The 16,733-nt window shown below is 41.2% G+C and overlaps 1 protein-coding gene across 1 annotated transcript; it reads left to right on the top strand.

Moving 5' to 3' along the window:
- Positions 1–5,800: 5,800 nt before the first annotated feature.
- Positions 5,801–15,177, top strand: MPC1 (mitochondrial pyruvate carrier 1). Its single transcript, XM_052699247.1, has 5 exons — positions 5,801–5,958; positions 8,877–8,880; positions 10,706–10,802; positions 13,322–13,454; positions 14,173–15,177. Exons 1-5 carry the CDS (start codon positions 5,888–5,890, stop codon positions 14,189–14,191), a joined length of 324 nt encoding a protein of 107 aa, XP_052555207.1. The 5' UTR covers positions 5,801–5,887; the 3' UTR covers positions 14,192–15,177.
- Positions 15,178–16,733: the final 1,556 nt, after the last annotated feature.

The raw sequence follows: 16,733 nt of genomic DNA, 5'->3' as shown, positions 1-16,733 counted from the left end.
GAGATGACAATTACAGCGGTGACATATGACAACCACATATGACATTTATATGGCATTTAACTGTAAAAGAAGATTCTCCTGTCTCAGTGAAGGAGGAGAATTTTGCAATGTGGTGTTGCAAAAAGCAAGTCCTCTTACCCCAGCTGGCATGATTTTGCAATATACAGTACAGAGTGCACCTGACTGAACAAGCACTCCTCAACCCTTCCTCCTCAAACACAAGCAACAATTGCTTGAAGGATACCAGCAATGCAGCACTGTGATATTAGAAACAGTAGGGCAATCATCCTCCTTATAACGATCTGATATGGACCTATGTTGCAAAATCTGGCTGATTCTAAGCAGCTTTACCAATACACGTTTATATTTAAAAATAGAGCCTGAAATGGTCTCCTCTGAAGCACTGTTAAATAAATAAACTGCAGAGATGTTCTTTAGCCCAGGAAAATAAATCTTAAAACGCTTAACATCAACTTAGTCTTCACAACGGTAAAAGATCAGATAAAAACAGCCAAAAATACTGGAGGTGAATACAGCATGAAGTCTGGCTGGCTGTTTTATTGTGTTTGACTAATTTAGGACTCATCCCAGAGAAGCCACATCCTCCAGCTGCCTTGCAGCTCTGCCTCCTTCAGCACACACCCCGCACACTGAGCGCTGCCTGTGTGGGGTGCACTCTTTGTCTACAACCGCTCGGTTTACATGGATAAAAACCGCCAGGAGGAAATTGGGCTTAAGTAATGGCTTTATCATAAGCTTAAGTATGGAAAGGCATAGGAGAATTTTGTTTGGTTGGAGTTTCTATACTTACACTCAACAGACCGTGACAGGGCCAGAGTTTGCTCAATATAGTTCATAATAGTGGGAATAGAAGTTTCACATGTTCAGACCCGCCTGACCAAAACTAGTGACAGCTGTGTCTTTCTGTAGGGAAAGCAGGGAAAGACAGTGATAATTGCACCAACTACCAGAAATAGCTTACGTTCTATGCTGACAAAATCCTTTTTTTCTTTGTTGTATCCTCTTGCTTCAGTTTCTGCTGCCAGCTGATTCTTGGCTGCCCAGCAATCCAAACTCTTTGTCAGATCCATTCTGCATCTATTTTTACTCTTCCCTTCTCAACCTTGTCCCCTTTAATTCCCACAACACAGTGTTCCTTTGGCTAATTATAAATGTGGGTCTTCTTTGCAGTGATTTTATAAATATTACATCATTATCTTCTTATCCTCCTTGGCATTTATATTTTTTTATCCTTGCTCCAACATCAGATCCTACTAAGAGCTGCAGATGATGAAATACATGTAGCTCCACTATGTAAAAATTAATCCTAACTAATCAGGTTTTGCAATTAAACTAATTAGCTTGCAGATTCATTGTTAGATCTGCAACCTGTGAGCTGCTGTACTTCTCTGGGCTGAGAAAAGTGTGTCTGCACATTTAAAAATATTTATAAAATAAGATAGAGTTCCTTCTAAAGTAATTTACCCGCTATAGACTTTATTTCAATTTTCTTTAATATTAAACTCATTTCCAAAAGGATGTTTCTGCCAATGTGTCAGACTGACCATGCATCTTACAGAGTGCATTCATTATTTACATAAGGCAGCCTCCCAACTCAGCATTTTGAGGTGCCCAGTCAACTTGAATTTAGTGCTGTATACTCCACATGGAATAACACTTCTCAAACAGCACACCAGCTCCTAGAGATAACACATCTGTAATCAAAAATAGGAAGACAAATGCAGATGTCACATCAAGCTGAGCTCTAGCTTGGCTCCACTTGATACTGCAGGCTAACTAAATGTCATAGTCAATGGCTTGAGTCAGTCTTCCCATCTTCCTACCAGATGACTTGTTTTTTGACCTTGATGAAGTAATTTCATTACCACAGAAGATTGCAATTAATGTAGCAGTTCATCTTATTCATCTTTTTATTTTTCTGTATCTATGGAGTATAATAGCAGGCAAATAATACCTAACTCAGTTCTGAAGTCACAGCACACTTAACAGCTTCCGTGCTGTACCCTTGTCTGTCATGCAGCACTCCAAATCACATGTTTCTTCAGTTCCAAAGCATCATTGCTTTTCCATGCAGGTGTTTGTCAGTAATTATAATACATATATCCTATAGGACTGATATCACGTCTTACATCAGAAGTATGACTACTGACTAACATTGTTGCACCATTTCTTCAGTTCTGTGATGTCCACAACACAACTTTTTCTTCACTGGTTTCATTGACTGGTTTCATTTCAATGGAGAAAAATACAGCAACTGGACCTGCATCTGCTGACATCAGGAAGTATGCATTCCTCAACAGTAGTTTTGGGATGAGAACAGGATGGTCCTTCAGTTGGGAGGTTCACCCCTGCCAAACTGCACACAGAAATGGAGGATTTGAGATATGGCAAATCCCTTCTGAGTGAAATACATCAGCCATTTGCTAAGCAGAGTTGTCAAGCCAATACCACGCCTTCTGTCATAGCCAAAATCTGAGATACTGTGAAAAATGACTAAGGTTTATTCCACCTTGCATATCTACATATGTGTCCATGTGTGCAAAAATGCCAGTGCTAGGTGTGCTAGCACTACAGATTTGGAGGAGCCAAGCTGAAGGTGCCAATCCATCCCACCAGCTGCAGGTGCAGGTGAGGCCAAGGCAGACGTGTGCTGGCAGGAAGAGTTGATGAGCTGTACGGATAGTATTTAGGGAAAGCTTTTGATTTCCACTGTTACTGGAGACTATCCCATGGAGAGTAACTGTTGGAGAATGGGAGGAGTCTACCTGCTAAAAAACAAGGAAGGGAATTCAAGGGCACCAGCAAAAGAACGTGCACTAGTAGAAAAAAAAAGACATAACAGATGAAAACAAAAACCAAACAGAGAGTGTCAGCCTGCAGAAAACAGAATCAAATATGGCAAGGCATGAAATCAGTTTCAACTGTCATGGGACATAGAAGACGACTAAAGAAGTTTGATAAAAGCAATAGAAATTAAAATACAACGAAGAAAATTGCAGATACTGAATAATGCAGAAAGAGCCCACAAAAAGTAAATGCAGAAGTATGACAGTAACTCCAATAGGTCTAAATAATGAGTGAAGAATGGTAGCATGATTGTTCAGAGCAGGAAAAAAAATGGGGGAGGTTGAAATAAATTTTAGATGTCTGGTGGGACCTTACTTCTAATAGTCACCAGACCCTAGCAAAAGCAACTTGAGATCACCAGTGATCATTATCCAACTCATGGAGAAAATGGGACAGTCCAAAAGCATTTGAGAAGACCAAGTGTCTGAGGAAAAGGGGTCAGTAAATTATAAGTCAAATGGTATAACTAACAGCCAAAAAGCTCACTAGAATAACTTATTAAATAACCAGGAAACAGTCAGGGAGCAAAGTACTTAAAAGTTCACCTAGCATGGACTTGCCACAAACAAATCATGAAAAATCAATCTAATTTCTCTGTTTAACAGTCTTGGTGGATAACAGGGAAGCTGTGAATATGATAAATTAAGGGTTGTTGGTGTTATTTTTTTTTTTTTGGGTGGGGAAGGGTTGAGTTGGTTTGGCTATTGACACAGTCCCATATGATACAAGAAACCTGAAAAATGGAATGTAAATATAACTGCTATAAATATATACAGAACTGCAGCAAAAGCCCACTTCAAACTATTGCTTGCTGCTTTTGCTGCTCAGCTGCTAGGGCTTGTCACTTGGGGCTGGTGTCTTCTGGGCATATATCTAGTTAATGATTTTTCTATTAACTGTTTTGAAAATAAAGTGGGATACCTCAGAATTAGAGGACTCTGCACTGCTGGGAAGGCTTTCATTCAAACACTGTGAACCACGTTGAAAAGCTGTAAACAAGAGTCTGGATGGAGTAAGGAAAGCAATAAAAGATTTAAAAGGCACAGCATGTGAGACAGGGTTGAATGGGCTTGTGTATTCTTGGAAGAAAGACTAAAGAACACTGTTTTCCCAAGCAGGTAAAAGATTTTTTCCTTCTCCTTACACAAGGTCAAGGAAAACATAAGAAGTGAAACACTGTCTGGTTGGCTGGGCCCAAAGAGTTGTAGTGAATGAAGTTAAATCCAGTTGGCTGCCGATCAAGAGTGGTGTCCTCCAGGGCTCAGTACAGGGACCACTTATTTAACATCTTTATTAATGATCTTGATGAGGGGATTGAGTTTGCAGACCACACCAAGTTGGGAGGGAGTGTTGATCTGCCTGAAGGGAGAAGGGCATTACAAAGGGACCTGGATAGACTGGATTGATGCGCCAAGGCAAACTGCATTAGTTTCAATAGAGCCTAGTGTCAGGTCCTGCATATTGGTCACAACATCCCCAGGCAATCCTACAGGCTTGGGGAGGAGAGGCTGGAAAGCTGCCTGATGGGAAAGGACCTTGGTATACTGATGGACAGTTGGCTGAATATGAGCCAGCGCTGTGCCCAGATTGCCAAAAAAGCCAATGGCATCCTGGCTTGTATCAGGAATGATGTAGTGAGCAGGACTAGGGAAGTCATCCTGCCCCTGTACTCAGCATTGGTGAGGCCTCATCTCGAGTACTATGTTCAGTTTTGGGCACCTCAGTACAGAAGGGACATTGAGGTGCTGGAGCAGATCCAAAGAATGGCAACAAGGCTTGTGAAAGGGCTTAAAGAATATGCTCTGTGAGGAGAGACTGAAGGAACTGGGGCTGTTCAGTCTGGGGAAAAGGGGGCTGAGGGGAGATCTTATTGCTCTCTTCCAATATCTGAAAGGTGCTTACAGTGAGAACAGGTTGGTCTCTTCTCGTTGGTGACAGGTGACAGGATGAGGGGAAATGACCTCAAGTTGCACTGGAGTAAGTTTAGGTTGGATATCAGGAAACACTTCTTTACAGAAAGGGCTCATATCACGTGCCATGGACACTTGCAAAGGGGAGGTTGTGTCCAGACTGTGCCTTCCTTCAGATCTGTTCCTCTCCAAGCAAGTAATGCAGCAGAGAAGAGCCACACGGTATTTTTCCTGGAAGTGGAGAGCAAGGAAGTTGCTGTGGGTCCCTGTGCTGCCAGCATGGCCCAGGCTGCACCCAGCTGCCGGCCCAGTGGTAAAGGTGCTGCAGGTCTCGGGAAAGCAGTCGGAGCAGATAAACATCCATTTTCACTATCTCCAGTACACTGAGCAAAGATAAGGAGTCATTCACATACGGGTATTTGTTTGACCGACCCAAATTATATGGAGAAGGTATTACAGCAGGGTTAGAGTTTATCTGCAAGTCTAAACAAGCAAAAATCTGCGAAGGCAGGAAATGGAAAGTGCCTGCGGGCGCCTGGTCCCGCGTCTCGAGCGCCACGGGGGAAGGCTGAATCCTGCGCTCTCTGACCGCAAACCTGAAGCTCGCGCTCTGGGCTCTTACAAACGGGATCACCCTTAGAAAACCACCCCAACGCTCTACGCGCACCACTCGCCCCCCACCCCCCCAAGCTGACGCCACACGCCCCAACCACCGCCTCAAGGAGAGCCTCCCCAGCCAATGAGGAGCCAGCAGCCGAGCCGCGCGTCCAATAGCGGCTCGCCAGGGCTCCGCCCCCGCGGGCTGTTAAGGAACGCTGGCGGCTCAGGCGAGGGCGGTTTCGCGTCGCCCTTCCCCATCGCTCCCTCCCCTTTTCTTCACGCCGCTTTACGGCGGTCCGCCTTCCCCTCGGCTCTGAGCGCCGCTACCGGCTCGGCTCGCAGCGGGCGGGAGGCGGGACCGCGGCGGCCAATGAGCGCGGGGAGCGCCGCGCTGACGGAGAGGGCGGTGGCGCGGGCGCTGCCGTAAAGCCGGCGGCGGCGGCGCGGGGGAGCCGTCCGCTGCGAGGGTGCAGGCGAACCGGGCTCAGCCCGTTTGCTGCCGGGCCGCCATGGCGGGGGCGTTGGCCCGTAAGGCCGCGGACTACGTGCGCAGCAAGGAGTTCCGAGACTATCTGATGAGGTGAGCGGCGGGCGGATGCCGTCCCGCCCGGCATTTGACCTTGAGGCGGGCGGGTAGGAGCGGGGTACCGGCAGCAACGGACGGATGGGCTGCGAGGCTCGGCGGAGCTTTGCTAATGACGTTAGGAAAGCTCTTCCTGTGCCTCTCGCAGCTGTTGCGGCCGCTGTTCGTTGTGCGAGCCCGTTGGAGGGCACTTGCTGGTGTGAGGAACGGCCCTGCTTGGGGCAGGCGGGGTGGGTCTGTGTGGGAGAGAGCTTCTGCGGTGAGCAGAACGCCTGCGGCGTGGGGCTCTGTGCGAGGTGGGAAGCGACGCCAAAGCAGTGACCCAAATGCGGGAGGAGCGAGAACGCCTTCACAGCGAGATGGCAGCCAGAGCAGGCCTCAGCAGGGCTTCCTTCTGGAAGTTCTGAGGGTATCCTGTAAGCTTGGTGGATGCTTTGTGACATTGACGCTTTGTTATTGTGCTGGTATTCATTGGGAGCGTGTATGCTGTAGTAGTGCATCGGTCTGCTCTGTAATAAAGGAAAGCGACTAGCTGTTGGGAGAATGAATTGCTCCCTGACATCACCAAGGTTATCTGCTGAAGTATCGTCTTCCTTATCAAAGACTTAAAGGCAGCTAAAAAATAAAAAAAAAAAAAAGCAGTATTTCATCTTGGTTCTCCTCTTGAAGTAAACAAAGTTCAGTTATCTGAACATGTACAGGATTCTTGCTTTGTGGGATGGGTTCTGTCTTTTGTCATTTTATTACTGGACGTGCCACGAAGCCAGTTGAACCACCCAGGGCAGCCGTTCAGCATTGTTCCTGCCCTAGGAAAGTAGTATAGGCTCTTGTTTGTGCTTCGTATGGTGCTTAGAGTTTAGCTAACTGTCAATAAAAGGCTGCAGTCTTCCAGTGTAATGGAAACACAGTATGTCTACTTAACGGCTGTATCCCAGTATGTTCTTTCCTGAGAGCTCCAGCCTACTGGAGGGCTCTGCATCTTGCACAAAACTCCTTTCTTGCCCCGTTCTTAAAGCAAAGCTATGAGTCTATGCTGTCTGCTCTAGAAATCAGTATCTAATCACGTCAGTAATTACAGTGAGGCTTTCAAGTGTGTAATTTCTTCGTGTGAAACAATAACTGGAGATCCTGCTTGCAACACTGAGGTTGTACATCTTCATGCTTGACCTTTGATAGAATAACCACAATTGCCCAAAGCAGCAGAATTGACTATATGGTGAGTTGTGAGCTGTTATATTTTAGTGTAGTCAGTCCTTGCAGAGGTCCATCAGGGTAAGTAGCTTCAGTTTCAGCTCCATAACTCAAAAGCTGATTTAGTGAACACATACTGCTTTTCTCAGGTGGCTATGTCTGGCATTATATCATGAGCAAGCTTCTGGATCTCACACAAAGAAAAGATAAATTGCTTTTAAAACTGTCATAAATAATTAAATGTTCTGCCAATTTCACTTCTGGCTTCTCTGAAGTGGTGTTTAATAGGGATGTGAATGACTGTAAATCATGTAAATATAGATTTGCCCTAATTATGTCTTGAGGTTTTAAAGTAAACGTCGTAAGAACATAAGCTCTAAGTACGGCTTCTTTTCCTTCTTGTAAACTTCAACAGCAATGTTAGTTTAAAACAAGCTGATTGGCATATCAAGGTTTGACATTTTAGTACAAAATGCTGTCTTTTTCACGGGATTGAATGTAATTGTTGGAAGCTACAGATTTGGAGTGGTATCTCTTCAGGAGTAGATATATGCAGTTGCCCTGTATCTGCAGTAAGGATCCTGTAGCATTTGTTGCAGCTGTGTTGGCTGTAGAGCTTTGGGGCGGTTGTCTGCTTCTGGAGGAGCTGAATGACCTTGTTCTGCCCTCTTCTGGGCAGAATAGCTGTTCCAGTTTCACGTGAGCATGGGGATGGCTGCAAGACCTTAGCCGGAACTGTTAGCAGCAGGCAGCGTGGTTCTATTTTAGGCTTCTGCATACGTGTGAACAACTTGCATGTTAAAAAAGAAGGTTGGATTCTGTTAGCACAAAAACATTGTGCTAAGGGGCTTGTTTGAATTTGTTTTTTTAAGATTTTACCAAAAAAAAAAAAAAAGGTGGAATGTGCACTTGTGAAACTGGCTTGCCAGTTGATTATTGCTACAGTTAATAAGAAAGCAGTGGAACAAGCAGTTAGGTTAATCAAGGATGTACTAACAGTGCACCTTGATTCAGACTGCTGCTTGTAACGAAGATTCAGCTTGACCTCTGAAGAAGGCATGATTGTCTACTTACCATAGGCATTTGTTAAGTGATCATGGAAGCCATTATGATGGGAGTGATTAATAGTAGTATAGATCAGCATTAATAGTTCTGGTAATTACATGATGGCTTAAATGAAGCCTGTACATTCCTGGTGTGTACATGGCATGTTAGGTCACTGAATGTTATAGCTTGTATCTAATACAGCCATGGTTGGCCTGAGCTTAGTGACAGCAAGACCTCTGGCAATGTTTGGTTTAATCTACTTAAATATAGGTATATGGAGAATTCATTGACTTCAGAGCTTTTACAGTGAAGCTATAGCAGTTTAGCTTTGTTCTAGACAAACCTTGAGGGTTTTTGACATCTGTTTTAAACTAGCTTAGGATGGGAGTTTGGATGCTTTGTTGTCTGCAGGGCAGGAAAGAGTTTCTATGAATCATAATGAGGTTTTTGTTCTGCAAGGTAAATGACATTTCAACAGTAAACATTTCTCATAGTAACAACTCTTGAAGGAAATAACAGTTAAATTAACCAAGGTTACTGCCGAGGTAAGTTACTGACTTGTCTTTCATTTCTTGTGAGCATCAATCATATATGAATTATGAAGGAAACTAATATTTTGTTTCTCTTTCTCCCATTTGCTTTATTGAATGGCAAACAATGATGGCCCACTTCAACAGCACGGTAAGGAGTGGGGAGGGGACCTTTCTTGCATGAGTTCAGTAACTTGTGAACTTTTCCTGCCTCAGCACTGTTAATGAAGTTCCTTGCATGTGAAAAGCACCAGGAGTGGTGCACTAGTAATTGCAGGTCTAGGCTTTATGTGACTGTCTCACAGTAATAACTTGAAAAATCAACAGGTCTTTTCCCTTTGCTAAGGAGATCTTATCTATCTAGAGCTGCTCTGCTATATAGCAGAGACACTGGTAGCATAGTAGCTACTGAATTACATCGCTTGACTTAATTTTTTTTAACCAGCTTTACTTGAGACAATAAATAGTACCATGTAACTCTGTCTGCAGAGTTTTTCTTAGCCTTTCGGTTTGTTCCTGAAACTGGAAGTTGATATTTTAGGCCTGTTATGCTCTGAATGATATGGTTGTGATGGCTCATAATAGTAAGAATCATAATGTTATGGAAAACTTGCTCATCTCTGCAGACCAAAGACAAACAGGATAGGTGTAGTTTAATTATTGTTTGTGAAAACGTCAAAAGGCACTTAAAACTGGATAACTATTTCAAGTGAAAGGGCTTCACACCTACCTCCCTGGTCAGCAGAGGAAAGTTATTGCTGTGGCATCTCAGGTTGATGATGGATCTTCAGTTTGTGTAACTGGAGCTGGAAGTGGTCTGCAGTATATCTGTGTTGTAATGGCAGTTACACAGAAACACGAAGTTGACCTGAACTGCCTTTCAAACCAGAAGTCTCCAGTAAACATAGAATGGCCTGGGTTGAAAAGGACCACAATGATCATCTAGTTTCAACTCCCCTGCTATGTGCAGGGTCACCAACCAGCAGACCAGGCTGCCCTGAGCCACATCCAGCCTGGCCTTGAATGCCTCCAGGGATGGGGCATCCACAGCCTCCTTGGGCAACCTGTTCCAGTGCATCACCACCCTCTGTGAAAAACGTGGACAGGGTTAGAGCCTTAAAGACCTGTTTTCTGAAACTGAAATTGCTGTTTCAGGAGTCTTATTTAAACAGTAGAAGTCACATGTGTACTGTGTCACCAGTTACCTTTTGTGCTGTGATTTAGTGTGATAATGTGGATACGTTTGTCTTAGCCATGATTTGCACAGTAAGATAGTGTATGTGATTAGGTACTTCTTATTGGTTCACTTGCTGTCCTTTAACTAGTTTCATTAAAGAATTGGAAAAAAGTATCCTACATACTGCTGACTGTAAATGCTCTTCTTCTGTTGCAGCAAGTACTTTGTGCATGAGTTAAAGATACATTTCTTTACACTACCTAAACATACCTGTGAAGTACAGATACCATGTAACCATGCAGCTATTCTCAGTTATGCCATTTTCTCTCTTGAGAGGCTTTAGCTGTTAAAGGTGTTAATTTTTTTATCAGCAAAAGTACAGTAAAAATAAATGTGTTTTTTGCAGCTCCTGAATACTCCTTTATATCTGAATTTGAGCCAATGTGGTCTATAGGCACAGAGATATTACCCTTTCTTGCATATTGCAGGAAGGACAAACTATGAAAACAATGTGTAATGTAACATTCCAGTTTTCTGTATGGGTTCTAGTTAAGTTACCAATATTGCAACCTAAACTTACAGGAAACAAATGTAGCTTTCAATCAGAGTCTAATTACAATGTTACAAGCTGATATTCAGGCTGGCAAAATGTTGCTGTTGAAATTTCAGTTGCAAGAAACTTGAATGTCCCCTGGCAATTCCAAAGTATTAGAGTATCTCTGGTATCCCCATGTGGGGAAGAGACAAAAGCATGAGCTTAACTGGTATCTGCAATGGTTTTTTTTGTTTTCTTCTACAGCACTTTTGGGGCCCAGTAGCCAATTGGGGACTTCCTGTTGCTGCTATTAATGACATGAAGAAATCTCCAGAAATCATTAGTGGCCGAATGACATTTGGTAAGTACTGAGTCAAGCATCTTCTCAGTGAACTACCTGGTGTAGGGAACCTGCTTTGACAGGGGGGTTGGACTCGATGATCTCTGGAGGTCCCTTCCAACCCCTACAATTCTGTGATTCTGTGAACTGTAGAACACCAATTCCACACTTAAAGCAGTGTGATATTAATTTCTTATTAACTGATGATCAGAACAGATGCAGATATTAAAAATCTTTCTATATAACCTTGGCGGCCTCTCATACTGAGTTACCAGAGTTGTGAAGTCTTTTGTAGAGCTTTTCAGCAACTTTTTTTTCTTTTGTGTACAGAGTCCTGGTGCATAGTTTTAGTCAGCAGACTCAAGCATTAGTAGTTACTACTCTACTACTGCATGCATTTTTTTTTGCATCAAGGATACTGATACAGTGTGATTGGTGTGAGACTTAAATATAAACAGTGACACTGAAAAAACAGTAGTGCTTTGTGGGGTGCTAAAAACACCTGAGGTAGACTAACTCCTTCCAAGTAGATGCCTGAATGTCAGGAGGCTATTATGGCTCTTGATATGATGTAAAAATTTCATTTTTAAATACATAAGCAACGATTATTCTGCCTTTTTTTGCATATGTGTAGCTTTTGCCTAAGTGTCTGTATTTTAAGTTCTTCTGTGTTATCATAAAACAGGTAATTTACTAAACTGGTACTTCAATACTAGTGTAATTGCAGTTAGACTCGTTAAGGAATTAACAATTTAATTCCAAATAATTCTTCTCCCCCATGCAAAATACCATTGGGTTAAGGAAATCTATTGCCTCGTCTATACTAGATTCTACTTAGAGTAATTCAATCTATTAATCTACTACCCTAGAGATGAAAGACCAGCTTAAATATTGTCTCCAGTACAGTGAGAGTGTGTTTTGCAAATAACTTTTGGTGGCAGATACCCAGCTCAGTAAATTCAGACATTTAAGACAGAAACAGAGCACACTGTAGTTCCACCCTAGCTGCTTTAGATCCTACCACAAAAAAAAAAAATTCATACTTCAATTGCTGAGTAGCTTGAAGCTCATTAACAAGCTAGTATTTTAGAAATGCAGTCTTTTTCTTACTATTTGTTTTTTCTCATATCTCCAAATATTTGCTGATTTTGCTTTTTTTATTACCCTAATTACTTAAAAATAATAATTGAATGTAGGCATTCAGATACAGAATAATGCAGGATAAAGTTTGGAGAGTGATGAATGTTTGTTAATGCCTTTTTCAGTTGCAGCTATTTATTCCTGCTCCTGGTTTTGATCTGATTTACAGCTGAACAAAAGTTTATAAATATGTAGCTGCTAGGCTGTCCTTAAATTAAAAGGTTTTCTATGTGTAGAGTCAGACATCAAATTCCTGGACTCAGAAAAGCTTGAAGTGATTCCACATGCTATGTACAAATAACTCAGTGTGGTCTAGTAATGAGCTAGACCTGAATAAGTCTAATGAACCTTATGAAACACCTTATGAAAGGTGTTGTTTATGGCTCTTAGAACCGTTAACGGATCTCCGAAGTTCTTGCCTGAAATAAAAAGTATTTGGTAGCAAACTCTATTTTTTTTTACTTTGTTCTTGTTCACTACAATTGATAACTCAGATAACTGAACTGCCATTTTATAATCAGAACAGAATAATTATATACAGAATTAGTAGTTCTCCAATTAAAAGGTCACAGGACTATTAATAGTTCAGTGTGTGCTACTTGCAGCATTGAAACTTGTGATGGTAATAGCATCTGGTTGTGTTTACTGTTTACTACTGTGTTTACTTTTAGGGTACTTTTTACAAGTATGCCTGGGGTGGTATGTGTACAAATATTTATTTCATCTTCTAGGTTCTGAACCTGGGTAAAAAAAAAAAAAAAAGTAATTTAATTTGAAAATTTTCCAGATTTTTTTTTTATTCTTTCTAAGCATGTTGGAAAGCTAAAGCATGAACTCTGCAAAACTGATGCCATAATAGGTTGTAATTTCCTGTATTTAAATGCAGTTATAGCAGGAGGGTGGATTGAGATTATTTCTTGCCTTCCTGGAAAGCAGGTTAGAAACCTTTATGCTTCTGAAAGCTCATTATTTCTTGTGGCTGGGTGCATCTGGGAACTTTAAGAGCTTTTCCAGTAACAACTATATGCAGAGTAAGTACTTATTAAAAATACTGTCCTAGAAATCTGTCAAGTTATTTGTTGCCATATCTCATTGGTATTAACAGGAGTATTTTTAAATTTCTAGCTGAGATAGTTTAAGTCATAACCTAAAGAAAGCTTCAGTTGTACCACAGCAATATGAAGGTTTTTTGTGATGATTCCAGCCCCACAATTTCTTCTATAGTAAAATTAGCACTTGACCACATTAAGGATCCAATGCAGAAAAATGCATAAGTTTGTAACAACTGGAAAACTCAAATGCCAGTGAGAAGCATTCTGTGTATTGTTACATTTTGCTGGTGTGAAAATAATTTCTCAACAAAATAAAAATAATCCACTGATATCTATTATATTTTGCAGCACTGTGTTGTTACTCCTTGACTTTCATGAGATTTGCCTACAAAGTGCAGCCAAGGAACTGGCTTCTCTTTGCATGCCACTTGACTAATGAAGTTGCACAACTTATTCAAGGAGGGCGACTGATCAAATACAGGCAAGTTCCAATTTGTTGGCACTCAGCATGCTCTTTCAGTGACTTTTACTTGTGGTGCAAGCCCTTGCATGGCTTCTGGGCTTGTTAATAGGCTTGCAGAAGATAATGAAGAAAAAACAAGCTTGTTGTCACAGGTGGAAATGTGACTTGTCTTGCATGTCCTGTGAGCTTTGGAGGGGGTCTACACAGAAGAGGCTGGAAGGTCATGGATGCAGATAAAGCTTTTAGTAGCTGCTGGGATCTTTGATTTTTGCTTAAATGTACTATGTTGATTAGTCCATGTATGTCTATTTCAATGACTTCTGAGATTGAAACAATCAAAATAGTGAAGAGGGTGAATGTCTGAAAGGTGAAAAGAAACTAAGCTGATCATTCTTGTATGTATAGGGTAGATCTGAGATTTGATATTATGTATCCGTGGAGCAGACCGCAATTCTTGCACTTTCCTTATATAGTTACTATTATAGACATAATCCCAAACAATCCTGATGAATCAGAGCTATGGTTTTTCTCTTTTAAGAAATGCATCTGGTGAGATAATGTCTCCTGATCTATAAATTAAAGAAGACTTAGGAAAGTTGCTACTGGATCTGCCTTTGTAGAAATAACCAGCTAGGTGTCTGACATTCCTGAAGTTGTACTGTGCATCCAGACTTTTGCTAACTACTGAAGTTCAGTATTCGCTCTTTAAAAAAAAATCTTGTTCTTCTCCTGACAGGTTGGAGAAAAAGAACTAAATATCTAACTTGAACTAAGCCAAGGAATATGGTCATCCTGAATTACAACCAAGGAAGATCTGCCATCTACAGTTGCTGTGACAAAGACAATGGGGATAAAACAAAAGCACCTGTTGTGAATGACCCCATCAATAATATTTCTAATTTTTATCTTGCCTTTTTAGAAGTACTATACAGCAATGGGAACCACTGCTTCTAATGTTTTGTTGCCTTATTTGTCCTTAGTAACTACCCTTCTGAGTTTGTTACTCAAACAACCAGCACTATTTGAAAACAAATTTCTTATTATGAAAATAAAATAGCTTGTGATGGCTTCACCAACTTGTTTCCAAATTAACTGGAAATGAGGTCAGTAAAACAGAACTGTAGGTGGTATTATTCTGTACATTAACATATACTTAAAAGCCATTTAACTTGGGTGCATTCATTCCTAGTCTCTTTTTTTTTTTTTTAACTTAAGCAGTGGCTTGCTAATCTCCAAGAACAAATGTGCAGACACACAGCCTGGAAGCAGCCAGCTTTCCCTCTTACTGCATGCCTTGTCTCAGTAAAGAGACATAGGTAACAATTTTTAAGTCGCACATTACTTAAAGATGGTGAAAAGCAAAAGCATAGCACTGAATTCTATCAAATTCTACAGATCTGTAGAATCTGTACACATCTATCTATTCTACAAAGTCTGATACTGTTTTCCAGGTTATTCTAATTTGTTTTACTACTGCTTGAGTTCTAGATGTATGTAATCTTTATTCAGTCAAGAACTTACTTAACTTAATTTGAGTCTGGGATGTGAAGGACACAAGGTGCCTTTCATTAGTTTTTTTTTATGTCACTGAAGAGTGATTTTCATGCATGACCTGCCTGAAAGTTACATTGTTGTTAAAAATGTAGATGACAAAGAATGTACATGGTGGGATTTATTTTGGTGCAGTGTTTTGAACAATAAAACATATTCCAAATGGCAATAAACCATCTCAAATTGTGAACAGTTCTGTTTATCATACTGTGATATCAGATCTTAAAATGAAATCTTACGAGGGAAAATCTGTTACTATGATGGCATGGAGCAAAAACAGACTAGAAAAAATAAATGGCATTATCCTTTGCATGTAGTGAATCAAGGCAAATATCCTCTCAATCCTATTCTCTCAATCCTATTATCTAAAACTTCCTTTTTCCTTAGGAGAAAGGAGCTGAGGATTTGACTGAGTGGTACAGCTGCAATAGACAGTGTTGAATTTGTACTAGTTACTCAGCTATGTAACATGCAACATGTTTCTTTTGGTTACCTATACTGTAATAACGCAGACTGTACTAAAGGACCACTAAAGGCAGGCTGAAAGAATTGAATTGTAGACTAGTGTTGTGTTGTTCCTAATAGCATAATAGCTGAACAGTGTGGCAAGTATACAGTAGTCAAATGAGGCATGCCTTGCTAGATGAGTAAAGCAAACACTGACAATTTGCTAAAGCTACTTGCTGCTTTGAGAAGTTACTGCATTAAGCTGCCCCTCCAGTACTGTTGCATGGTCACAGAAGGTATCTCCTATCTCTTAATTTTTTTCATCATAGAGGAGAAATGTTAAGCTTCTTAATATGGGTAGTGAGATAAATGCAGGCAAGTGTATTTGCTTGCCTTAACACTTAATAATTTGCATGAACTTGTTTGTGGAAAGGGAAATTACTTACAGATACATTTACTAGAGTTCATTAAAGAGGGAATAGCATTTACAAGCGTATCTCCTTTCATTTTCCTAGTGTGTAGCAGCCTGCACTGTATCTCATGTGTTTCCTTCTACTTTTTTCCTTTTATATCTCTAGCCATTTACTGGAGCAAGGCTTAAGTTTTTCATATTGGTTTTCATATTGGAGTTGTACAGGAGTGAATAGCAGGTGCCAGTTCCTCTAGTGCAGAATACCGAAAGGCATTGGCATTTGAGCATTTTGAGGATAGGATTTTGGAGCAACCTGAAACAAGCACATTTTAGAGAAACTGGAGGTCTTTGAATTATGAAATCTGAACAACTTAATGGAGATGATAGCTTCCCTTTTTTCACTCAGGTTGTGCTGAATAAAAGTGGGGAACTACTCCAGTTTAACTGATTAATGCTAATCTGAAGCTTGCGCTCAGTGTTTGCATTACAAGGCTTGTCTCTACATGCTGTTATTCTGGAACAGCTATTTATTTTAATTTCACAGTTTGCCTTAATCCCAGTAACTTTTCAGCAGTGGGATACCTCCTTCACTAGAAACCTGTTCCACTATGATTCCAAGCCCTTCCCTGAGTCTACTGTTCCTACTTCATGATAGCATTATGAGGAACCACATTAGCCTTTTCTGTCTTGCTGCCACCTCAGTTGCTGCTTTGTTTCACATCATCAGATGGAAAGGAATTTGTCACCTTTCTGAGTAAGTTCTGCCAGACTGCTGCTAGGGAATGTGGCACCTTTGGGAAGCTGGGTGGGTGGCAGTACCAGTGATGCTCTTGGTCTCTGTCATGCCCTCCTGCCTCCCAGACTGAAGTCGAGATCTCTTGACTCTT

Source organism: Tympanuchus pallidicinctus, unplaced genomic scaffold, assembly GCF_026119805.1.
Source record: "Tympanuchus pallidicinctus isolate F22 unplaced genomic scaffold, pur_lepc_1.0 scaffold1, whole genome shotgun sequence".
Classification (NCBI taxonomy): domain Eukaryota; kingdom Metazoa; phylum Chordata; class Aves; order Galliformes; family Phasianidae; genus Tympanuchus; species Tympanuchus pallidicinctus.
Note: the sequence above shows the minus strand (reverse complement) of the source record. Positions and strands in the feature narration are given on the sequence as shown.